Source organism: Pungitius pungitius, chromosome 15, assembly GCF_949316345.1.
Source record: "Pungitius pungitius chromosome 15, fPunPun2.1, whole genome shotgun sequence".
Taxonomy (NCBI): Eukaryota; Metazoa; Chordata; class Actinopteri; order Perciformes; family Gasterosteidae; genus Pungitius; species Pungitius pungitius.
The window spans coordinates 13,300,587-13,326,927 of record NC_084914.1 but is presented as its reverse complement, the minus strand read 5'-3'; the positions used below and the strand labels follow the sequence as shown (position 1 = coordinate 13,326,927).

The following is a 26,341-nucleotide window of genomic DNA, read 5'->3' as shown; positions in this document are numbered from 1 at the left end:
CGCTAAAGGGCACGCAAGGTCGGCCCGGCTATGTAAACAAATCAAAGAGAGAGAGAAGGATAACGACACACACCAAAGGAGAGGGACTGCCCATGGGCGTTACTCCACTAATCATTAAATAGCTCATTTATTTTTGCCGCTGTATTGAGCACCTTTGATGTCATAAACAACTGCTTCAAGCAATATCTGCAAGCCGCTGAACCATGTCAGATCGGACCTTTTTTGTGTGAAGTTTAAAATATACGGTCCGAACCTGTCCAGTGAAATTGTTTGGACAAAACTGAGAAGTGCATCAACACGCTCCATATTATTAATGAAGCTTTGCATTTATCCATGGCTGTGGACGTGTTTTGCAGAAGGGGAAACTCCTTCTGCATGAAGTGAAAGCTTGTGGGTTGTTTCCCCGAGTCCAGTTTTGATTTGGTAATTATGTGTGCATTACATTTTCAGCCCTGACAGATGGAGCTCTGCACTCTTGCTCAAGGCTGCAATGGGATTCATTTCTTTTAAGTTTATGTGAAAATAGCGGAATTGTGGCCGCATTTGATTTATTCTTTCTGTTTTATTTCACAAGTAAAGGTCTGAATGTAAAAAACAAATTTATATAAATTAAGGTCTCATTCCTCACAGTGTTCTCCATCATTTCTTATCCCTCCGAGACGGAGGCGTTTCTCAACCGACGCCCGGAGCAGCACACCTGACTGAAAGAAGGCATTTGGTTTCTCAGCACATTTTAATTAAGGCTGACATTAGCTAATTCACAACATCCCTCTTGGGCCTGGCTTGGCGGTTTCATTTGCTGGTGTTAAGCCAATGTGTCTGTGATTATAAGACCAGTAATCATGGACACTGGTGGGACTTGCCTTCTGCTATCATCACAGATGATAACTAGACAACAGCGAGTGTGCAGCGGTGTTCAGACGGAGGTAGCAGCTCTGAGGAAGTTCTTTGGAGGCTTTTTATCCCATCGTCCGTCTCCTCAACCGGACCGATGCTGTGTGGGTGCGTGTGTGAGTTTGTGTTTGTGTAGTGATCAGTCTTCAGACACAGAGACCTCCACCGGCAGGAGAACTAAAAGCTGTGTATGTCTCTTTTTGAGAGGGAACGAGGTATTTCTCACTGCTCAAACGACACATCGGCCCGACACGAGACAAATTTGGTAGAAGGCAAGATCCTTTATGTGCATCAGCCATGTGGCGGGGAGGAATTTAATTGCTCAGGCAAGCTCAAGCTGTTGAGTCATCAAGCTGTTATTCAAACAACATTATTTTGCAATGTAAATATGTCAGATACATATTCATCTGTTGAGCGCCACTTCAGATGTTCAGCTGTTTTATGTCTTTCAGAGTTTTTTTTTAATGTGTAATGAAAGAGCAAGAGACAGGAATAGACAGGCAGAGGCAGAGGAAGAGGAGACGTTGTTTTGGCAGAGAGGTGCGCAGCGCAGAGGCGGGACGCCGTCTCCTTGTCCGCCGGCCTTGGAGTGCTGAACTCCCACAAGACCTCTCTTTATTCTCAGAAGATGAGGGCCGGCAGAGTCTGATCGTGCACTGACACCTGAGGCCATCAATAGCGGAGTGAATTACACTTTTGTCGTGCACGACGCCTCAGCTCCCCCCGCCCCCCCGTGTTTCCAATGTACCTGGCCACACAGAGGCCAAGAGGGTCCCGCTGGAAATATCGCATGAAGATAAAGAAAGCATCCGTCAATCAAAAGTCAAAGTCAGCTCCAATGTTCCAGACATGAAGAAGAGTTAAAAAAAATGTCTCTGACCAATCCAACAAATAAGTGAATACAGATAATAGAAATATCGAAGTGAAAAAAAACAACATTTAGCAACATATGTATTTTGGACAACCCATCCCATTCAACCGCAGGTAAAACAACAACTGGCCTGTTCAGATACATGAATGAACTGAATGGCAGACTTTCATCATGCACAGTTTTTATACATTTGCATCAAAGGAATGTGGGATGTCTTACAAAATGGAAAATCGGCCCCACTGATTACTAAGTTTAATTTAAGAGGTAGCCTTCTGCACAAGGAATATTGAACAATTGATCAGGGCGATGGCGGAAGATCAATGCCAGATTAATTACACTCGGGTAAACAGACTATCAATGCCAGCGCTGTTTTGTTCCTTTTGCATATCCCTTTGGACTCGTTAAAGCAACCTCGTCACTGACTAACTGCAGCAGTGTTTGTGTGCCAGCCAATAGACAGTGACAATAGTAAAATACTGACAGAAGATCAGCCGGAGAGCAATGGCATCTCCTCTGAGAGGAGCAGCGAAGGCCCCATGGACACAACAGTGTCCCAACAAAACATTTAGCGTGGCGTCAAGCGTTTTGAAAAGTTTGGAAGTAATAATACGTGTCACCGATTGGATGGATTGTATTTCGAGTCGTTGCTGCATAAAGTGTTACAAAAAGCACAAATATCAAAGCGATTTTCAGCAGTTTTCCATCAGAGCTCATTACACGGGCTAATCGAGTAATCTCCCGTTTCAGGTATACGGCGTTGACTCGCTCAAGCCTTTTGAACTCAGCTCTTTTCAAATGTCTTATTTCATGCAGAGCGAAGTTGTCTTTAAATTTTGTCATCTGCCGAGGAACATGCTAGAGAGAGACATCGAGAGAGGAGATAACAGAAGGCACGCGAGTGTCCTACTAGCACGGTGGAGTGCTGGACTTTGGCAAGGGCCATCCATCTGTCACTTTCTCACACCCTGCCTGGCATGGACGGGTCATGGCGACGGCAGCCCTGTGATGGATGACTAATCTTCCCCTAGTAATGAATGAGGCGCAGCCCCCTGAATGCCAAGAGGGTGCCGATGGTGAGGGTGGCTGCCTCCTTGGCAAACCAATATAAAATAAGAATTCATATGATGAATGGCATGCAAGCATGTTATCCCTCATGTATGTGTATGTAAACAAACACAGTGGAGCTGCCAGCCCACAGTGAATTTCATGAATCACCGGCTGAAAGCATTGGCTACTACAGTTTTCAATTCAGCATCTCCCCCTCCTCCTTTTGTGCGTTTGTGTGTGAGTGGTGGAGACGGGGAAAGCAAGAGCATAAATGGATCAATTTATGCCAAAAAGAAGAAAAAAACATATAGATTGCGCAGTCTCTAATGAAGAAAACGTGTCATAACGTGTAGGTGGAATAGAAAAGGGCATTATGCATGATGAACTGCTCTGTCACATTAGCTCTGCAGCCGCACCAGTCACATCGTCTTGACTGTGTTGAGTGGCTGAGACCTGTCTTATCTACACCTCATAATGCGCAGGCGTGATCCTATCTGAGCCTTGCAACAAAAAAAGAAGAAAGAAGCTTTTACCATCTCAACTAGACGTCGCGTGCGCTGCGCTTCGTGTGGCGCGCAAACGACTGCTATAGATATATATATATATATAAACATATACATATTTTTGCAGATTGCATGGAAAATACAGCTGGGACATGAAGGTTTCACTCGTAGCGGATCTCTCCTCCGAGCAACACTACTCAACCTGTGGATAGTGTGCACCGCGTCTGCGGCCACCGGCCAGCTCTCCGGTTATATCTGGGACGCTCTGCCTCCAGCCGGCTGTCCTGTGCGCGTCCACCCCCCCCCCCCCCCCCCCTGCGGTCTGCGTCGGTGTGGGATCCGCTCTTCCGTTCGACCCGAGCCGTGAGCAGGTATTCAGTTTATGAATGGCACTGACATGGAGGAAATACCGTTTCAGAAAGTCAAAACCAGGCGGAAGAGAAGTCGCTGTCCGACGGGCGTCCCCTTGACCACCATCGCGTGCGAGGACGAGTTCGACTGCAAGGAGCTCGAGTCCCTCTTCCAGAACTATAACCTGAAGCTGGAGCAGACGTCCACTCTCAAAGCCCTGGCCGTGCTCATCTTCATGTCCTCGACGCTGGCCGTGGTGGAGTTGCTGTCCGGACCCAGCCTCACGATCTCCAAGGGGTCCCATCCGGTCCACTGTGTCGTATTCGTCTCCCTGTTCATCGTGACGAACGTCAAGTACCTGCAGGTGACTCAGCTCCAACAGATCGTCAACCTGGCGCTGCTCTTCGGCTTCACTTTCTCCTTCCTCTGTTGTCCCTTCTCGCTGGGCGCGATGGGCATGGAGCCGCCATCGTCCCCGGAGCAGGGCGTGTGGCAGCTCATCCTGGTCACCTTCGTCGCCTACGCGCTCCTACCTGTGCGGACGCTGCTGGCGGTCGTGTTTGGAATAATGGTCTCCATCTCGCATTTGATTGTGACCGCCACTTCTGTCACGGCGAAAACACAGACACTGTGGAGAACGGTGCGTATTTATCTCTGAATATAACATGTGCTCTATTCCCGCTGTGCTATCTCCTTTGGTTTGTGTGCATGTTGGGGGTGTGATGTGGAACCAAGTTCAGCACCGAGGACAGCTCCCCGCCATAAAGCTTGATGGGCATCGCTCAAGCGTTTGATCGGGTTTGATAAAAAAAAAAGTGTAGTTCTGAAACATTAAGAGCAACAAAAATATAATTTGAATAAGTATAAGTCTTGGTTCCAACTCCGCCACGTCTCCCGGTCCCCCACAAACCAAAAACCTAACTCATGGCAGCTCAGCCTCTGAGCTATAAGAAGACTTGATCCAGTGGAAAAGCACAAACTGAGACCAGTTAATGAATATAGCTCGTTAGTCACTTTTTTTTAGCTTCACCCCTTGAAATAAGTTTACATATCATTTACAAAAGTTAAGAAATACTGATGTACTGTAGCTGTGGTGACGTACCCGTAGGCCCCGAAAAAGAAAAACAAACAAGCAGAGGAAGAAAAAGGAATGAGCCAAACGGTCTGCTTGTCCATGACTGTTTCCCTGGGGATGTGATTCAGGCCCAAAGGAACCGCCTGGGAATGAAGAACCAGAGTCACATCCTGCTAGCACAAGAAATGGGGCAAACAGCGGGACACACACACACACACACACACACTCTGTCACACAGACACACCACTATACTGTATGCTTCAGTTACGGAAAAAGAGGGCACAGACATTCATGTTATTCCCGCGCCGAAATAGAAATCAGTGCACCCGCTCTGTGAGCGTTCATTTCTTTGCATCTATTTTTTCTTTTCCTTCTACACCATCACAATACTCACTCTTCTGTCTGACTCTCATTAGGGGTGAGAAGAGAAGACATGTAACATCAGTCAAACCCCTCCAGGGGAGGTGGTGGTGGTGGTGGTGGAGGTTCAACAAGTCTGCCTCCTTCGTGGAGCATGTGACACAAAGAGTGTGCATTTGGTGGGAAGCATGATTGAGACGTGATCAGTTCATGGCGCCCTCGCCTGATGACAGTGTATTTGCGGGGGAGATTGTACCCGCCTGCGTATAGGCAGATACCTGCACTGCCATGTGAAGGACAGAGCTAGCTGTACTACCAGAGATGGCTAATCCATTAAGCTTAGAGATGAGCTGTGTGGTATGACCTCGCGTGGCCCTGGGCCTGAACCGGTCACCCTGGCCCCCGTAGGTCCCTGGCCCCCCGGCCTACGGCTCATTCTACCTGAAATATCTTATTACTGGAGAAAGCGGCGGAAGTGAATTGAAAAATAAGACATTATTACCCCCCATACTCTTCAGCTATTACTCTTTTTCTGTTCATTGCCCCATTGTATTGGTGCAACAGCGAGTTGGGAGTAATAAAATGTCACATGGCAATTGTTTATGACCTTGCATGTCTAGATAAAGCTTGGGTTGGACAGTGAACAACCCTTATATTACATCCAGAGCACGTTTGTGAAATACAACTATAGTGTCGGCTATTAACAGTCTAACATGTCTCGGAGAGTTTGTTTTTATGCCGCCCATTAACATTAAACCAAGCAGCGATAGCCCGCTTATTAAACGAAAGCAGTATTGCATAATGCTACAGATTTACATAATGGAAATGTTTTATTTTACATAATTTATGCCATTGTAGATTTCTTCTTCAGTAAAGCACATTATGGTCAGTTGTTGGGGTTTGCCACTGTAGGCAGGCAGAGGAGTGTTCTCATTGCCATTTCAGACGTCTACATTTACTTACTGGAGTCTGTGAAGTAACGTGAGCACCTTTTGAACATGTTGACGTTTGCCAGCGCTGCTTCCAAGCACAAAGACGGACTGCTGCTTCTAAAAACTCAATCCATTATTAATTGGACCGGGAAACAAGTGGCATCTGTGGCAATGGAAGTTTGTTCAAATTGAGAGTACTTTATGACAACCTTTAACATATATCTTTCAAAAGTGACGTGTGAAACAAGTTGTTATATGTTGTCGGTAAAAGTATGCTGTGAAAAACCCTTGTGATTAATGGTCAAGGGGGGCTATGTGAACAGATTGAGTTCCTTTAATCTTGTGAATGTACAACCACTGCTGAGGGGAACAGCTTGCTGGTGCACACTGCAGGTAGATCTTGTTTGGTTTGTTTACAGTCATGGCCAGCTGACCTAAGTTGTGGAGAAAAAAGAAAAAAAGACTAATTTTATTTTCTTGGTGTCCAGGACAAGGTTGAAGTAGTCAAGCAGCTGTGCGTCGGCTGTGATGGATGAACCAGAGCACGGGCTCTCGCACGCCTTAATGTCGGCGCCTCCTAAATAGAAAAATGTCTGGCCCCACCACCATGGAGGATAAAACGTACAGTGTGTGTACTGCAACTAATGACAAGCATCACAGTCACTTTAATTATTCAGCACAACGTTATTTTTCCTCTCTTCAAAGTCTCTTAAATGTAATTAATCATAAAAACAATACAAAGAACTTAAATAATATTAATATCAAATGAAAAATAAATATCAACGTCTCTCTCTAAAACTCTAAAAAGGTAATGACACAAATGTCAACAAATAATTTACGGGACAGATTTCATAGTGTAGTTTGTCTTTTTTTACAAAATACAAACAAATAAGAATGTACTGTTTGCCAACATCACGAACTAAGATTACCAATCCAATCGTTCTCTTACGGGTTCCCTAAAGCCGCACGTGCCTTCAACAGCTCTAGCATTTCATTTTACACGGCGTGTTTCATGATCCTTTCTGGGGTTTTGTCTTCTGCTTGCAGTTAGTTGCCAACACAGTGCTGTTCACTAGTGTCAACCTGTCAGGGCTGTTTGTGCGCATCCTGACAGAACGAGCCCAGAGGAAGGCCTTCCTGCAGGCTCGCAACTGCATTGAAGAGAGACTCCGCATGGAGGACGAGAACGAGAAACAGGTACAGGCACCTGTGCATTGCTGAAACTATGGATAAAATTAGATGTGCATGTGTTTACCCCCCCCCCCAACTCCTGTGCCGCGAATCATTTTGACACATTATTCATTTTGCCTCGATTTCATACCTTTTTGTCTGGCACATTTCTAGTTGCTTCTAACACTTTGTCTTAAAATAACTTTGCTGTGTTTGATTGTATAAATGTATATTTGAACTTACTTGATCTGCTCTCTCCCTCCCATTCTGTTCACACACACACACGCACACACACCCTCAAATGCAGGAGCGCCTGCTAATGAGTCTGTTGCCCAGAAACGTAGCTATGGAGATGAAAGAGGATTTCCTCAAGCCCCCAGAAAGGATCTTTCACAAAATCTACATCCAGCGACACGACAATGTCAGGTAGGATCCTCACATCGACAAAACCCAACCGCAGACCAATCCCGTTGGTAATTAAATCCCTCTTGGATTCATTTAACCAACGGCACTCGAGGAGTTACTACATTCTCCTTATATCTTATCTTATTATATTGCACCAATTCACCAAGTCAAATTCATATATGTGTAACATACAGGGCAATAAGTGGCTTCTGATTCTGATGTGAGACTTTCCAGCTGCAACGGAAGAATAAAAGTTGTCCCAATGCATTGTGGTGCAAGCCAAGAAATAAAGGAGAACTGAATAACTTGAACAAACATGTCAAAATAACACGGAGAGCTATGAAAAGTGGTGTGATCTGACCCAACAGTGTCCTGAAGCATTAACACGGCCCCAGGCTGCAGTACTGAAATATTGAATTATTCACAGTGAATATCAAGGGTGAGCCCCCCGACTCACTCGCTTGAACAAGGAATTCAAAGACGCTTTCCAATTGTTTAATACGGGTGACAAATTTTGATGGAGAAATGATTTATGGGCTACAACGAACTAATCCAAATATGGTCATATTTGTGCTGCGCTATTGCCAATTTGCCCCTGGTGCATATGCCAACTTCTAGGCCATCAGATCTTGGCAGCCCCCAGAGGAAATAAGGCTTGCAGAGTTAGGGTGCCCACTGGAAAATATTGAGAAAGACATTTTCTTCTCAGGCAATTCTTGGTGAGAAGGAGACCCATCTAGCACTTGTCCAGCATCCGAATGGCTGTGCCGTTCCGATGCTTGTAGCTATACTTACAACATCGAATCTAACATGAAAGGGGCTCTGATCGTCCTGCTGTTTAGAGGATGACCTTTGTATGTTTTCAATCCCACGTGCATAACAGAAAGTTGTGACGTATCAAACACAGGTCTCTCCTACAGGGCCTTAAATGGAGTGGACATGACCTAAATGTAAATACTGAGGTAAAGTACAACTACTTCAGAGCATTGAATGCACCAAATCTGCAGTCTGCAGTCAAAACCTGCCTTCCTCTCCTGCGGCTGCAGTCGGCTGAGGGTCGACCTTTCGACCTTTTATGTTTAAACCACGACGTTCTCCTTTTTATCTCCCGCCTGAAATCTCCGTCCTACCGCTACGCCTTCCCTTGTTTCCTTTTGTCGCGTCCTTCTCCTACCCTCTGTGTTTCTCTGAGCAGCAGGGAGGCTTGAGGAGAGGGGTTTGCTTAGCCCCGGGATTACGTTGCTACAGGGGATTAAATGCAATGGAGACTAAATTCTTGTTGCATAACGGCGTGAGTGCGCGCGGTGGTTAAATATGGACACATCTCGGTGGGGCTCGGCTGATTGCTTCTGTGCCCTGAACTCCTTCAGATAGCGCCTCCCCTTTGAGAGCGATCTAGACTGGATGCAGACATGATTTATGTGATTTGGGTGGACCGTAATTAGAAAGTAAACAGTGTGGCGCACAATGTACTCTTGGTTTTCTTCATTATGCTCTGAGACTGCAGTATTTGATCTGATTAAAATCCCGCCACGGGGATATTGCAGCAATCACTCATAGAAAAAAGAGAAAGCACGGCTTCAAAGGAACAAACCTGAAGTTTGTTTAACATAATATGTTGACATACACTTTCATTGTTTGGAAGGTTATAGTATAGTAACTGATGTGACGATCGTATGTACAAAAAATGCCGCTGGCTCAAAACAACAAAGATCACCAAATGCAAAGACATTCATTTTACAATATTTCATTCTGTATCCTTTCCTAGTTGACCAAGTCACAGGGTTGTTATTACTTTATATAATTAATAATGTGAAAATAACACTGTAACTTTCGAGCATGCATCTTTTAATATCGCATTGCTCTTTTAATCAAAGCGCTTTCCGTCGTGTCATCCCTTACATAATGCAGTACGACGCGCGTCTTCCCCACTCTTGGCTTAGTAACTCACTAGCACATCCAACATTTCATTCCACGCCCCCACACACATATAGCGAACACAGCTCGTTAAAGACAAATTCCCACCAATGAAGGCATCCCCTTTACCAAATAGACCGGATGAGGCTCACTCACACCATCGCAACGAAGTTACACTTTATCCTCGCAAAGTGTGCTGTAAGCATCCCGCACACCCGTCTGCGGCGGCCTCTTTATTGGCCCGACGTCAGCACATACACAGCCCACATACTTCGGCTCCGGAGGGACCCATCCAATGTTAACCCTTGAGTTAGCTGGTGTCTTCTGCTACGTGATTAAATCCATACGGCGTCTGCCAAAATAGCATCGGTAATGCCTCCCACGGGGGGGGGGGGGGGGAATGAGAGATAATTGAGGGAATAACTTTCCGCGAATATGTGCCATCAGAGAGCAAACAATGGACGAGGGTGTGAGGGAGGTCGAATTAGACGATATTATACGACAAGCTGTTGTTACCAGAGGTAAAATGATGTTTGTATTAATCGTTTGAGTCGTTGGGCTTTAGCCGCTGTGGCTGGAGTCGGGGATGTGGATGTTTTGACTTTGAGCAGTGAGTGTAGTGCAGTGATAACGGCACAGTGGGGTTGGACTAACTCCTCGCTGTTGCCAGCAGTGCTGCAGCGTTTGTTTTGAAGGTTCTGCCGAAGGACATTGAAAATCAGATACGGGGGCTCCACGTCTGCGATCCCTGTGCTTCTCAGTGATCCAACGCATAAAAGCACGAGTGCCTCCCAGGTCTGAGATTTCTCACTGAAATGTATTCTTAGTCCAATGCCTCTGGAAACACGCGTGTATATATTAAACGGGGTTGTTTAAACACAGTGGAAATCATGCTTTGTAGAGATGTATAGCAAAACATAGGCAGTTGTTGGTGAAAATAAGCCCGTGTGTGTTATTAGCTGAATTCTGAGGATGCTGTCAACGTTCATGCTTAGCTTTATGATTTAGTCTGCCTGTTCTCCCACACGTTTGTTCCTTATTACCAAGCAAGCTTCTGTTTCCCCGGGTTTATGTACATGCAGGATGAGGAACGACATCCTCGCGTTGGAATGAAATATTTAATCATAAACATTTGAATATGCAGTTACTAACATAATAATCATGGCATATATATATATCACTTTTTTATTTTTAAAGAACATTGTTGGGGCCTTTTTGCCTCAATCATGGCTACAGACAAACAGGGAAATTTCAGAGAGATATTACCTTTGTACGGAACACAGGCCCCTTGTGCGGTCAGGCCTTACATCAAAGTGGAGACTGGTCTGCATGTGGTTTGAATGAGGTAAACAAGGTCAAAACTAACTGAGGCGCAGTTCACAGCGGGTCACGGGAAGGGATGATAAACTGGATGGGATTCTCCCTGCTATATGCCTCGTGCACCGCCACGCGCCACAAGCTGTGAGAAAACGCTGCATTTAATCAGTTGGTGCGGTTTACTCCGGCTGATGGGAAAGCTGTCAATCAAACCCCAGCCTTAAAAGGCGGGTCTCGCTTTGAGGGTTCGGAAGCTAACAATGCCATTTTATGATAGCAGCTGTGTTTTTAATAAACAATAGCAAAAGGGTAAGCTTCCAAATGAATCTATCTACACCGATCGGGATGTCTGTTCACTTATTGATATTTAAGGCCTCACAAGCATTTCCGCTCGGGTATTTTCCCTAGTTAATAAGTCAAGCTCAGTCCTCCATTTCAAACTGTGAGCACGCCTCGTGCGCGTGTTTTCCCCCCCTCATGTGTTTTCACATGTCATCTGGGAGCGTGCAAAGGGGCTTTGGTCTAGCCCCGTCTCCACCATCATTCATGACAACATGTTGTTGATTTAGAGCAAATGATTAATCAAAGAACATAAATACATACACAGAAGCATGTCAGAAGCATTACCGTGTTGCTTGATCTCCCCACGTTGGTGCACGTATGATAATACTGATTACATTTATCCATATAGACCCCTGGTCCAGACCAAATCAGCCACACGGCAGGTGTGGAAGTGGTTCCTTCGACTTCGTTTCCAGAAAAATACATCAAACCCTTGTTTGCCGGTTAAATACATTTATGCCTAAATCCTCCTTCACAAACACAGCCAAACTACTTATTGAAGGAATGGACTCATAGCCTGTAGCTTATCCCCGATTCTGTATATTATCACATAATCCATTCATCAGCTTCCAGTCTACTTTTATTCTGCTGCCATTCTTCTGGTGTTTCTTTTTGCCTTTTTGAGGGACGTGCACTTGAAAGCATTAAAGCCGATTTACACAACGCAGTCTTGCAAAAGAGCACTTGAATGTAAGATTTGCAGTCATCATGAGGATGGTGGAAAGGGCACAGCCTGCTGCAGCAGCGAGGCAGATATCATGGACCAGACATGAGCTGACACATGTGCTCGGTCACATTGCAGGATTCTGATAGCAAGCACACCGGGGAAAGTCATAAGATGTGTGTGTGCACGGCTTCCATCTCGCCTGTGTAATATTATTACATGAGAGAGAGAGAGAGAGAGAGAGAGAGAGAGAGAGAGATGCTATTTTTAAAAGCAGAGCTCTGAAATGATTTGCATAGTTCAGTCTACGTAAAGAAACACAGGAATGACAGGTGATCGGCTCTAAATACGACAACAGGATTTCATAGTGCAGCTTGCAAACTTCCTCTCCTCACACATCTGCAAAAATAAAATAAACAGTTTCCTTTAGAAGACGCCTATATTTCCAGGAGTCGTTACTTACTATTACTACTACTACTTTACTGAAGGGTGGGACTGTAAAATGATAATTCATTCTACAATCAGCTTGACAGCTTAAGGTTACATATTCTGGTCATGAAACAATCGGGTGCAAATTATAATCAGCTATTAAACGTTTAAAACGACTGTTCAAAGCAGTTTACAAGTAACAGTGTTGGAAACCGGAGCCGGCATGAAACAGATATTGTTGGGTAAATTTGAGAGATTAAATCACTGGACATCAAACTCAATTTGTTGTTTATCCAGCTCAGCTCCCTGCACACAATGAACAGGGTTCGGCTGCAGTCAGGCACTATATTTTCGATGGGTATATGCACTCTGTCATGTTGTGAAAACACCAACCCCACACGCAGGCGAGAGGCGCGGACATGCATGTTGGACCGGACAGACAACGTTCTATGACCGTAAGAAAGTGACCGTTAAGGCCTGTTGTCAACTGTCCATGAAACATGATCAACAAGATAAGCACAAATCAATGAAGGCCCAGACAAAAACTTCCTAGGGTATAGAAACTGAAAATAATCTCTCCCTTCCATTGGAACCTAATGTTTAAATTATCAGAGCTTTTGTGCCTCATTGTGTTTGGACACATTTGCAGGAACACTGTCAGGATGGACAGTGCTCACTTGCTAACAACCAGGCAGCAACCTCCGAGCTTGAGAAGTGCCTTAAGCCTGTATTCCTTCTAATTAAGTGCATAGATGTCTGAAGTCAGAAAATGAAGACGACTTAACATTTGATTTATTACCTCAGTAAACATTGTAAATATGAGTTTATGAGTTTATGAGTTTAAATCTCCAGTTTCAACTATTAAAAACGGCATTCATCTAGTTAGTACATTATTGTCCATTTGAAGTCTGGGTATGCGTTGGGGTGGGGTCACCTTGTGACTGACAGGTGGCTACCACTGCTTTTTCCATGTTTTGGCGTTATACTACAACCCGTTTTCCTCTGTGTTATGTGTTGCGGTTCTGGTCTCAGAAATGAACTTGAGGCCTCAATGCGCTGCTCCAGAAACCCACGGGTGACATCAAAGTGACCATATCGACTTCTTCTCATCTCCTCATATCGCGGCAGCACCGCTTCCCACTTGACGTTAGTTTTGGTTCATGCTACTCCCTCAGCAGCTCTTTCACTGCTTCTTTTCTGGTCCAGCGGTGATGACGGCAGGTGATCGGGCTGTGAAGCCGCGCAGCAACACAAAGAAACCACACTGTGATTCCAACGAGGACTCGGAGCAACCGACACGCAGAGTCACTGAGCAACACACAAAGCCCTCGAATCGCAGATGGCACTAAAAGAGGCGGCGAACCACATTAGGCCCCCCAACCAGTTAACTGCTTGTGTGGCTGTTGGAACTGCGGTGATATCAATAACTATTTTAGTGCCCGCCTACACAGATGCTGGACCAATTGCATTACAGCACCGACAGTCGCAACCCAGGATCCATGCCACCTGGAGAGAATTCACGTGGGAGGTGCTGTCACAGGAGAGGAGTAAATTAGTCATTCCGTTCCTTACTTTTTTTTGGTCATTGCGATCCAAATCAACACGTAGGTAAAAACAAACATGCTGATTCCACATACCTCTTTGTGTTTTAGTTTGTGTTTCAGTTTAATTCCAAACCCCCGAGCCCGCTCCGATCTATGTGCCGACGGAGAAAAGGGAATACAAGTTCCCCGCATGAGGTGACGGCGCCTCGATGGTTGCAACAGATCCCCGAATGGCGGTTCACTAGTTCCTCACAGGACATGCATCCACCTTGATCCCCATGAGAATGCTCCTGCTTCTATTTCGAGTCGCTCGGCTCTGCTGGTTAGAGAGCGGAGCGCACTCCCTCCTGCTCTCTCCTTTTATTCATTTTTTTGTGTTGCTGCAGGTCATTAATTTGAATTTTTTTTAGTTGAATTAGCTCCCTGTAAAAACATTAGCAAAAGATAATTTGACTTGAAGCTCAGGCTTCTTAGATGTAATTTACAAAAACCAGAGAGCTAATCTGATCAGGCATCCAATAATCTTTTTCTTTCTCTCCTTCATACATGCTGCTATAAATAACCTGCTTTGACTGAAAAGCTTTTCTTTCTCTTTCCGTCACAGCATCCTGTTTGCTGATATAGTCGGTTTCACCAGTTTGGCCTCCCAGTGCACAGCCCAGGAACTGGTTAAGCTGCTAAATGAGCTCTTTGGAAAATTTGATGAGCTTGCAACGGTGAGTTTGTTTCCCTTCCTCGAACAAATATCCCTCAATTACAACCACCGCTGGCCTGAGGAGCTGCTCTCCTGCCTGTGCTCTGTCCAAACCGTGTGTGTGTGTGTGTGTGTGTGTGTGTGAGTGTGTGTCAGTGTGTGTTTGAACTACTTTGTCCACAGGCTGGGGGCACATGCCACTATTGTACCAGATTAGCATGATGTCACTGGGAACACTGGAAGCCCATATGATGCTTAATATGATTACCCGGTGCTTCATTTGAGGAAGAGTAGACAGACCTCGCTAATCTAGGCCAGATTCACCCGGGGCTAAACCTGGCCTCTGCTCGTCACTCGCTGTGTGAACAAACTGAATGAAGGGACAACTGACTTGTCCTTGTCCCAATCTCTCTCTTGGGTTTGCATGTAGGGTAAAAAAAAAAGGATTGCAGCTCGCCCATCTGTCAATATGTCGCTCTTTGTGATTTCAGTGCTGAAAATCGGCTAAACTTTTACTGTGTGTGTTTCGTCGCCGTGGTTAATCTGGTCGCTTTCGAATGTGACGCTATCAGTGCTGGTGTTACAGAATAACTTGTTAGTAAAAAACTCCACAGGCACTTGGACGTGCTTTTGCTTTTAATTGGGGCAATGAGGATCAAAGCAGAGCTCCGGGACAAGTGGGATATCTTCAGCACTGTGAATTTGGTTGACACATATTTAGTTTGGTGAGAAGGCACACGAGTCCCCGCAGATCGCCCGTCTACAGCCTTATCTACATGTAATCTGGCCTCTATCACTTACAGTAGGCACATGCCCTTGTCAAATCCATTAATCCACGGGATTACAACTAACCCTTTTTTTGCTTTCATAGAAGGTTGGCTGTGTTAGGAGCTTCTATTTTTAACTTTTTTTTTTTACGTGCACAAAATTAAAACAGACTCAAAAGTGAGTCTCAATTGGACTTGTTATCATTCCCACTCCAATTAGTCTCGAAACGGTTGATTTTCCTACTGTTTTGCATGACATCTGCAAGCTGTCTTTGTCTTACTGAAAGTTGTGTCCTGGGATTCCATGCATGCAGTAAACACACACACACACACACACACACACACACACACACACACACACACACACACACACACACACAGATGGTCTCATTTATAAATCAAGTGAAGTCAACAAGTCAATGCACTTTAATTTGAAAAGAAGCTGCAATTCATTTAGCTTCAAATGATTCACTTCCGACTCCCAAAGTACTTTAGCTAGAAGAAAGGCAATCTTGAGCTGCGTCTGTATCCGTTGCTGTTTTGATTGGATCCGTCTCGTTCTTTGGGTTACTACTGAATAGATCGGTCTGATCTTTGCTTCGGCTGCTAGCTGAGCCGTGAAACTTGTCATAAAATGTTCCTGCTTTGCCCCGACCCAAAGCCGCGCTCACTCTGATCCACTCTGGCAGGAAGTGGCGCGGCCCGGTGACTCATACGTGGTCGCTGTGGCCACGCAGACTCTTATCATTGCAGACTCGGAGCGGGCGATACCACATGGCCACCGGGCATCATCTCATAATACCATTCCAGCACCATCCCCACACCACCTGTCCACTCTTTGGACTTGTCAAGCTGCATGGGAAGTGGGCCAGGAACGCAGTGTACTCCTAGAGTGTTGTTGTAGTAGACCACGTCCCCTCTCCTCTTTATACAAACCCAAATCAAGACAAGTATTTTATGGTCTGGTATATTTCACACTTCATTTTCGACATTAGATCAAAATGACTTTTTATGCATTTCGGAGGAGTTTATCACTTTTGCGCGTTTCTTATTGTTTATCCACCACGTGTCAAAGACAATCATTTAGTAAATGTCAACCTAAAGTAAACTAATTACAGAAGCTCCCCTATATTATATTATTGTATTACTATACAGTTGTATGCAGCTGAGAGAAAGCTGTTCACTGAAGACTGACGCGTTATCTCCGGTCATCGTCATCTTGGCGGCGGCGACGGACTAAGTCCCGCCTAATCCACAAATTGGCAAAGAAGCGGATCTTACGTAGGGTAAGGTGACGCAGCACAGTAGACAGGTACCGGCGAGCCCCCTGAGACGCCGTCCAGCTGTCACTCAAAGCTGTTTTGTTAAGTTTAACCTCGTAATGTCTCAGGCCGCTTGAGGAAGTGCAGTGTTTGACACTCAGCTTGGCGTTATGTGGAGGGTTCGATGCAGTGTCCAGATTGATGGCCACTGTACCCTCCGACGTGTTGCATTGACCTTGCAAGCTATAATTCAGAATTGGATGAAATGAGGCAAAAAAGCCACAGATTAGTTGTTAGGGTTTGGTTTTCCAAATAAAGTATGTGCCCATATGCAACTTCACCTCATGATACATACCACACGCTGACCAATAACAAAAAACAGTCATTAACAGCTGGCTCCAATTGTTGCACGTATCGATATGGAGGAAGAGGAAAGGAGCGCTTTGAACTGTTTTACTGTAAGCAGCTAATGGGTTCAAGTCCCTTTGAAGTTTGAGCCTTTCCTGAGCTGAGCAACTCGGTGATCTGCGGCATCAACGTGACGTCAGGAGCCGGCAGCAAACCTCCGGTTCTCAAGGGCCGACTTACACTCTCTCCAATGGCTAGCAGGCTCCTCCCACTATTACGACACGGAAAAGAAAATGATCCTATGTCTCACTTGAATTATTCCCTCATTAATCATTGAAATCACAAGTACATGGTCTCAATTGCTAGTTTTGAGTCTACTTCAATACAGTGAGATGTTCATTTACGTGGTACATTTAAGGTCAAATAGGGCATACAGAGTATCTGTAGGGCGTAGACACTGTGGGATTGACAAGAATTGGCCACTCTGGGAGTTGTCCATGTTTTTCGACTTTAACCCTTTTAGATTTTGTTTTCATTTTCAGCATTCAGTCCTACTTAGCCCCCCCCCCCCCCCCCCCCCCGCCCTCTTCTCACAGCCCACAAACCAGGCGACGTCCCGATAGAGAGGTCCACCTCTTATGTACATTCTATGGTTAGGATGCATAACTGCACACTCCATCTCAGGATGCACCATGTGAAGCAGGGGTAATGAGGATTGAAGATGAAAATGTACATGAAACCCAGTCACACTGATCAGTAATTGCAGTTGGATTCTCACCACCCACGAGAACCCAAGCTGAGAGTAATTATAACTCCTCACCAGCAGGCTGTGAATCTGCCAACTATTCCGCTGAGAACAAAAGTGAGAGGTCCCATCAATCCAGGGAAGCTTTGAAACTGTTTCTCTCCTCAAATTTGGTCTTTGGCAGGATTGACTAAACACAACACGGAGCGCAGACACAGTCATGCGGGGCTGAGGAGAAGGAGTTTGACAGGAAGTAGTCTGATTTTTTTATTTTTTTTAAAAGCAGGAAACAGAATTGAGAGAGCATTCATGGTTAGAAAGGCAACCTTTTTTTTGTAAGAAAAGTAAGAGAAGAAGGAGATTTATTTAAAAGAGGGACAACAAGAATGTACATTAGCCCACCGAGCTCCACAAACACTTCCTCTGGCTGAGTGTTGAACCATCTGTGCGGCGCTTGCTGTTGTGAGAGCGACTCTGTGATTCATTTATTGTTGTTGTGATGCTATATAACATGAATAGTTCTGGATGGAATCCGCTCTGGTCTCTGTATACATGTGTGTCGGTAGGCGTGCACGCGCGCGCGTGTGTGTGTGTGTGTGTGTGTGTGTGTGTCTGTGTGTGTCGCCGCCGTTTCCATGGCAGACTTTCACAAAGCTCTTCATTCTTGTGTGTCTTTTCTCTCCTCTCCCAACACCTCCCTGCATCACAGCTTTAAGACTCCTCCGCTCCCTGTTTCTCAGCTTTTTGATTGACACACGGCAGCCTACTTCCCGCCACGGCGTCTTTTGTGCCCTGTGGTTCTCCGCACTCTCGTCCTCTCGTGTTTCCTTTCCGAGGATGGCTCAATGATGAATGATTCATCCATCTGCTGACTCTCACTTCCTCCGACAAGTCAGAGTCGCCCGTTCCCTTCGCTCGTTCCCTGTGACCTTCATGAATAGTCTGCGCCACATGGGCAATGCATGGATGCATGCTGGAGTTGACCTTATGCCTTGCTTTATTTGCATCCCGGTTATTTTGACTGTTTTTCACACTATTCAAAAGGAATTCCCCTGAGTTGTGAGTAACCTGAGAGGTTGTGCAATTTGAACTGTAACCTCTTTGTGAGACGCTAAAGATTCAACATTTATATTCCAAAGGAAAGCGTAATTTTGCGAAAAGTAAACGTTCCCAACTGCTTCGTGGATCTGTGGTTTACATAACACACAATTCTGTGCCAACGGAAATTTAACAAAATACAACTGCTCAGGATGCTAATAAAAAAAATGTTCTTAAATTAGGCACAAGGACTGTTCAGTGGCCACACAGTGACAGCTGCCTGCCAGAAACTAAAGTCTGGGTGTAAACACACTCCCAATAACCCTGGTTGGGTTTGTCCCACGAGCAGGTGCAGGGATCACTGTCAAATCCTGCAGTTTCCCCTCAGTGTCCTAAAAGCTGTGGACTGAAGTAAAACCAGCAGCTTGAGATCTTGACTGATGAGTACGATGGTGTTGATTGGTGGCCTTTGCGGCGAAGCTCTTTTTCATATTGTGACATTTTTAAACATTGTGCAAAATATTTTAGCATAAAACCTAAACCTTGTAGAATTAGATTAAGCCTCACAAATTCAGTTCACCATTTACTCCGATACACTATCTTTAATGTTACACATATCCTGCAGGCTGCTTGGGTTGCGTAATGCACGTTAACACAGAATTATATACTTTAAACAGTTTAAAACAAATCTTTAACCATTCAAGACGGTGCTGCATGTTTCCATTTCCAATCAAATGTTCAGAAAAAGCAAACCAAACACTCGTCTGTTTGTTGTATCCGTCATATCTGTGAAATAGATCTATATTAATATGTTTGCTTAACGACTCTCCAGCACCTGCTTGTTCCAACCCACCAGTTTGTGGTGGGTGGAGGAAGTGTTGATATATTATTCATTTGTTGTTGCACATAAATTATTGCTTATTAATTCAAATCAATAAAAGGGAGCTGGGGGACAAAATTGGAAATATGCAGTGTTGAGAAAAGTTTTGCATGCACTTTGCAATGAATCTCTCCACTGATGAAAGGACCACATTAAATAATTCAAGCCAAGGTAAATGGGAATTCTCTGTATTATGTGAGAAATAAAATTGCTTCCAGTCAGAAGTAAGACAAGTTTTTTAGAGAGTTCAGAGACACGAACACACCTTCGGCTTCCCTGTCTCGGATTCCCTTTTTGTCTCCCTCGCTTTGTCTCCTCGTCCCTTTTTAACTCGCTCTCCTCTTTCTGCTCGCGCTGAAGTGAGTTTCCATCTCTACATATGCGTGTGCCGCTCACATTACATTCTGACCTCACTGAAAACATAAATTATCTAAAATGTGTGTCTTAAAGATTCATTTTGGCTTCCTTTATAATGGAAATTGTGAGTAAGTGTCTAAATATACCTGTTCCTAATACACACAGGGCCCGTCTTGACCGTCCGGATTTCCCACAATGCCTCAGTCACATGACAATGGTAATCCTTCTTGGGACTGAATCAGCCCCTAAGCCCTCGCAGGGCAGATTAGCACAGGAAAAGTACCGAGTAGGAGACTCTGTAAGTACCGGGGCTTTCCCCTGCTTCCTGTAGCTCCGACCAAGCCTCGCCGCAGCGCCATCTGTTACTGCTCCACCGTGACCAGAGTCACCCTGAACAGTCCTCATTGGTTCCATTACAGTTGAGAAAGGTTTAATTGTCAAGCTTTAATTGTCAATTGAAAGCGAGGAAGAACCAAGTGGAGACTTGCCTACCGTTATTCAACCTATGCAGCGACGTTGAGGCTGAGACTCAATGCTGCTCTCAGTTAACAATGGTTGGACAGTTGTGCATTTTACAGAAAATAATATAGTACTTTCTTAATCAACAAGACGGAAAGGAAGTCTAACAGCAGCACAATAAGAATCATAAATGTTATATGTGCCTATGTTATATAATAGCACTGTACTCCAGTATATGGGTCCCCAACGAGCTTATCTTGAATCATCTTGTTGTCGGTTTTTGACTTTCTCTTCCTTCCATCAATTCTTATGAATGCAGCATCCCAGGAACACCTGTGGGTATCTTAAATTGTGGCACAAATGTATAGGTTTTGGGGGTCAGAGGTCAAAAGTAGAAGTCACAGTGATGGACCGACCCTGGCCGGAAACCTTCAACGTGACGTAGGCTTACAACCGCGTGGCAATGGTTTTGAACGACTAACTTGAGATCGATAATTGTTTCAATTTGCAGTCAACATGCTTCTTTCTATGTTGCCTTATTTCACTACTCCTAAGGGTTTTGAACAATAACAGCGCAATGTGCCTTGAGGCCCCTGAGCACCGACCACAAAGCTGCCGTGAGGCATGTTTGCCTCTAACAAGCCCATCTCTCTGTATTTTTTTTTTTTTTCATCATACATGTTTAAAATAGAGCATCCGTCTTTTCCCCTGGCCATCGATGTGCCTAATTATGAGGCTTTGTGCTCTTCACATGCATGGCCAGTGATCCCATTACCTCCATGGAAACAATAAAGGGTTGTGAGAAGGCGTCCTCTGTAACCCGGTCTCCCTGGTAAAATCTCAGGCGGCTGCTCATATCCTCTAATAATGGGCTGTACTGATAAGCTGCCTTTTCATGCCGCTGCTTATTGTTCCAAAAGAGTGAGAGAGTGACTCACCTTATTCCCTAAAGTGCGATTGATCCTTTGGTCTAGCGCTGCATTGTGGGAACCACTTCAGGGTTGGTGGGACTTGACGTGTCTCAAGAGTTCGCTTGCTGTGCAAATATCGCTCCGTGAGGAGATCCGCGTCATGGTCATGTTCTGCGTGTGGTCCTATGACTGTCTTATCTGACTTGTATTTATTGCCGCTCTCTTTCCGATTCGTGTGTCTGTTATTTTATCTTTGGGTCGGGTAGTGAATCCCTGTTGCCTTCAACCGTCTTCGTCATTGGTCATTTTTAAAACTACGTGGCCGTTGTTGCCAGTTGCACAGCTTTATGCTGTCAAACATCCTTCGGTACGAGGCACAATCAATCCAAGAATATCAGTGGATCCGTTGAGGTCCTTTTTCAAACCACAGGGGTTTATTGACTAAAGTCAAATGGTGCCAATGTTCTGGGATGAAACACAACAATGTGGGTGTCAATCAGGACATTTCTTACCAAACGGTTTTAAATCAGCCTTAATCCCGCAAGACCAATCCTGAGGATGAGTTGACCGTTTGGGATTTATGAACGCCCTCTCCAACTGTCTTTTTCTCCTTAGAGCGTAACCACCCTGTGTTACAAGGCCAGCCCAGCAGAAGCTGGTTCTCTGCTTTCTGTGTACTGAGAATCAAGCATCGTCACATTCAAAAATCTGTTTAAAACATGAAGTCGTTACATTTATACCCTTTAAAGGCTGACTAGCTAGTCACTTCAGCTCAATGCCACCGTGTTTTTCCTCTTAGCGTTCCACAGGCTAGAGAAAAGGAGCGGAGCAGTGCCGCTAGGAGAGCAAAGCCGAGAGGGTCCGCTCCTCCTGGCCTCGTGGTCTCCCAGCAGCCAGGAGGAGGGGCAGTAAAGTTCTGTGTAGACTTTGTGCACGATGAGACCACTCCATAAACCCAATCAACCATGGAACTTTCAGCAATGGATAGCTTGCAGCTAGATTTGCAAATTACACTGATGAATATGGATTAGTATGATGGATAAACTATAATCAAATGTCAGAACACGGCTGCTCTCCGAAAACAAAGTTGAAGCTTTTATTAAACGTAAAAAAGAGTGATGTCTTTTGGTACTTTGAATGTTTTCAAACAAACGAATGAACTGCCCACGATGATGCTTTTTTAGGATGAAATGTGGTCAAAGAGATGGCGTTGTTACTGATTGGCTAATCCTTATTGGAGGAAGAAATGTAATCACAATCTCTTTTTGTGACCGTCAGGAGAACCACTGTCGGAGGATTAAGATCCTGGGGGATTGTTACTACTGTGTGTCTGGACTGACCCAACCCAAGACCGACCACGCCCACTGCTGTGTAGAGATGGGCCTGGACATGATTGACACCATAACGTGAGTGTTCGCATTTCTTGTCTTGTACCTAGCAGTGTTAAAATGGTAACAATTTGCTGGAATAAACTCAATTTATTCCAGTCAATTTGCTTAAATACCAATGTATGTATATATATATATATACATGTATATATATGAAGCCTTTTCATTGTTTTGTATCACCCTATTTCAAATGAACGGTTCAGCTGAGTGCATGTTGAAGTGGAGTAAACTGCAGCCTGATTGGCCATGTGTGCTGCGGCTGAATTCTGACACTGAGAATGGGAGTGAGCACCCGGACGTTTGGCTGAGGGGGAAATAAAGAGGGCTTTCATGGAGAAAGAAAAGAAGCTATTCCATTGAGCTTGTGGTCCTTGCATACCCTGAGTACGAAGGAAAGTGAGAGATTGAGATGCAACAGAGGATTAAATCAGACGTGTAGCTTGAAACAACTTTGTTGTCAGGAGGACATTACGTTACAAAACGAACAATGGTTTAGCTCCTCCGATGGAGCTGTTGGCGTTGGCACCACCCCACAACCAGGGCATGCAGCCCACCTGCCCGAGGCAGCACAGATACATGTGGACAAGGATACAACGGTAGTCTAGCTGTTACTTTCGGGGCCAACCTTCTATGAAAGCAAAAATGGTTTAGGAAACAAAAACACATAATGAGGTTTAGGAAGACGTCGCGCTTTACAGCAGACGCCGTGCAGTTTGACACACCGCTTCCCGCGCTCCTTTATGTTGCTAGGCAACGTGGCTGCGGCCAGGTTGTGGATGCTAACGTCACAAAGTTCATATGTGTTGTTGTACTCAACCTTTCAACTATCATCACGCATGTTAAATGTAGCAGAAATTGTAAAATGACCGCGTTTTGTACTAAAAAGAACTAGAAGTAACGAGTAACCAGAGTAAACGTTACTTCCACCAGTGGAATTGTTAATGCCATTAAGTGTTGCACTAGGCTTTGAACACTCGGCCCCTCTATAGATGCATACACTCAAATCCAAACACAACCTCACCCCCCTGCTGCACGTGTTCTGTCCCCGCAGGTCGGTAGCAGAGGCCACAGAAGTCAACCTGAACATGCGTGTCGGCTTGCACACGGGTCGGGTGCTGTGTGGAGTGCTGGGCCTCAGGAAATGGCAATATGACGTGTGGTCCAACGATGTGACGCTAGCCAATGTAATGGAGGCTGGAGGACTACCCGGGTCAGTACTGGACGATGAGCGTGAGCACCGGCCTCAACACCTACGGACACCCATTATGTGATCTACTACTGGCACATTCAAATAGGCGAGGGCTGAATATTTACAACACGGTCCTACATATAGAGAATGCCATCTTTTCTTGTTCAATTCAATGAGAAAGTGTGTCCAAACTTTTGACTGGAACTGTACATATCTTGTTGAACGAAGTCTTACTTGCTTCCATTGTATTTAACATACATGTACGTTTAACATTTAGCTTTATGAAAATATTTTGTTTTTTCGTGTAACACTCCTCTGAGGATGACCTGCTCTGTTTGTGTCTACGAGGTATCACCCTGTCCCGTCTCCACCTGTGTGTTCACAGGAAAGTCCACATCACCAGAGCTACCCTGGAGTGCCTAAACGGAGATTATGAGGTGGAGCCTGGAAACGGTCACGAAAGGAACGCCTTCCTCCAAAAACATGAAATTGAAACCTTCTTTATAGTGCCATCTCACCGACGGAAGGTATCGCACTGTAATCCTGCGCCGCTGAATGTTTATTTCGATTCCTAGCGGTGTGAAATGATCCAGATGAAAGCATCAGTTGTTTCTTGAGATGACACTTCCTATAAGACAGTGTTGACACATTAGCACAGCTTCTGCAGGAGGTATGCGACTCAGCGTTTACAGACTGATGTGGTGTGTAAGAGTAGGCTCGGTTAAAAAACAGACTTATCTTCACCTCTGTGCCAATATGTAACAACCTTTGAATAGAAAAAGGCCTATAGAGCTAACCTCACATCCAGTGGACCGAGGCATTAAAGCCTGCAGCCTCGATCATCTTGAGTCAGCACAGTCCGTCCATCTTGCGGTTACACACAGGCGTGCGCGTGTCAGTGGTGACACATGAACATGCACATCTCTCGACAGATGTGCCAGAAGCCGCTGGAGAGGGAATTTCAGTCTTGGTTTCATATTACTTTCCTCTCCTTCTACCTCTCTTCTCCTCTTTCATTAAAGCAGGTTTTATCTTGTGCAATGTACTTCTTAGGTGGGTTAGGTGGGGTCTCCTGCGAACCGGTGACACCCTAGTTGCGTGCAGTTTTCTTGGATATGCGGTAGACTTTGCTAATCCTCTTAATAGAGCTGATGGTTGGGTCTAGTGGGTCTCGATACGCTCGTCTTCAGGAACACGCCTTCGACGTTGTGCACCGAGCAAAGCGAATATGATAGGATAGGTCTTACTGCAAATGACATCTCCTCAAACGCTCTTACTTATGCTTACTTTTGATCAATGTTTAAAAAAAAAAGGCTTTATAAAAGAGAAATGTCCTAAAATGATTAAAACCACCAATGATATATTAACCTTATGGGAACTACTTTCCAGTGAAATATGTGAGCCTGATTATAATTGATTGCGTTTGTGTGCATGAACACGTGCATGCTGTCCAATATATGTGCATGATTTATAGACCCTTACATAATATATATATATACAGTATATATTCATGTATACATATATACATGTATATATATATCTGTGTGGGGTATCATGACTAAATCCTTGTTCCCGTTTCTTATCTGGTGACAGATATTCCCAGGATTGATTCTTTCGGATATAAAGCCAGCCAAAAAGATGAAGTTCAAAACTGTGTGCTACTTACTAGTGCAGCTTATGCACTGCAGGAAGATGTTCAAGGCTGAGATTCCCTTCTCCAATGTCATGAACTGCGAGGACGGTGATAAGGTATAAACTCTCAGTGTCTGTGTTGACGTTTCTGTTTGTTTGTGCTGTGACTTACGTGAATAGACGCAAAAACATGAACAGGTCTGAATGTCTAGAAATTTCTGCAATAGTTCAAGTATATTTAAAGTAAATGCCTGTTTGACTTACCTGGATGTCTAAATACCCTTAAATCTGGGCCTGATTGCTTTATTTAAACCATAACCTCAATCTTTGTTTGAGCATCGCAGGGTGCTGTTGTGATAAAAAAAACTACTTTAGCAACTATCAGGGAACTAATTTCTGTAGAACTGAATATGCATTAAGAGGCACTCCATATTAAACAAGTTAAATCAATGTAAGTTCCTAGATGTCTTGCACACAAGCCAGGAGCTTTTAATATTGTACCTAACACCACGAGCTTGAGCTCTGCAGAACATCATTCAAACATAGAAGAGCTGTGGATCACCCAAAAGGCAATTATTATAGGAGCAGTTTGTGGATTCCTTCATGATTTACTCACTTTCTTGATATGACATACAGTAGATATTATCAGTAACGTGATTCCCCAACGCTGTCACACAAATGTTCTTGGCCCCTCACTGCACAGTGCAGTATTTCAGTGATGTTTCCCTATATCCGTTGTTCATGTATCTTTGCTGCATAATTCAAAACAAATGAATTAGTCTGTCTATTTTGGGGTGTCAGGCCGATTGGACAAATAGCGAGCGGTTCGCTGATAAACAAATAAAAGTAT

At 44.7% G+C, this 26,341-nt stretch overlaps 1 protein-coding gene across 2 annotated transcripts in view; it reads left to right on the top strand.

Annotated features, from left to right (window-relative positions):
* The first annotated feature begins 3,618 nt into the window (after positions 1 to 3,618).
* Positions 3,619 to 26,341, top strand: part of LOC119209156 (adenylate cyclase type 1-like) — a 30,466-nt gene continuing 7,743 nt past the window's right edge. For both annotated transcript variants that reach the window (XM_037458241.2, XM_037458240.2), the window contains exons 1-8: positions 3,619 to 4,306; positions 7,081 to 7,230; positions 7,511 to 7,629; positions 14,426 to 14,537; positions 22,561 to 22,688; positions 23,722 to 23,880; positions 24,245 to 24,386; positions 25,453 to 25,608. In XM_037458241.2, the coding sequence (XP_037314138.1) occupies positions 3,698 to 4,306; positions 7,081 to 7,230; positions 7,511 to 7,629; positions 14,426 to 14,537; positions 22,561 to 22,688; positions 23,722 to 23,880; positions 24,245 to 24,386; positions 25,453 to 25,608 (1,575 nt within the window). In that variant the 5' untranslated portion in view covers positions 3,619 to 3,697. The remainder of the gene's footprint in view (positions 4,307 to 7,080; positions 7,231 to 7,510; positions 7,630 to 14,425; positions 14,538 to 22,560; positions 22,689 to 23,721; positions 23,881 to 24,244; positions 24,387 to 25,452; positions 25,609 to 26,341) is intronic.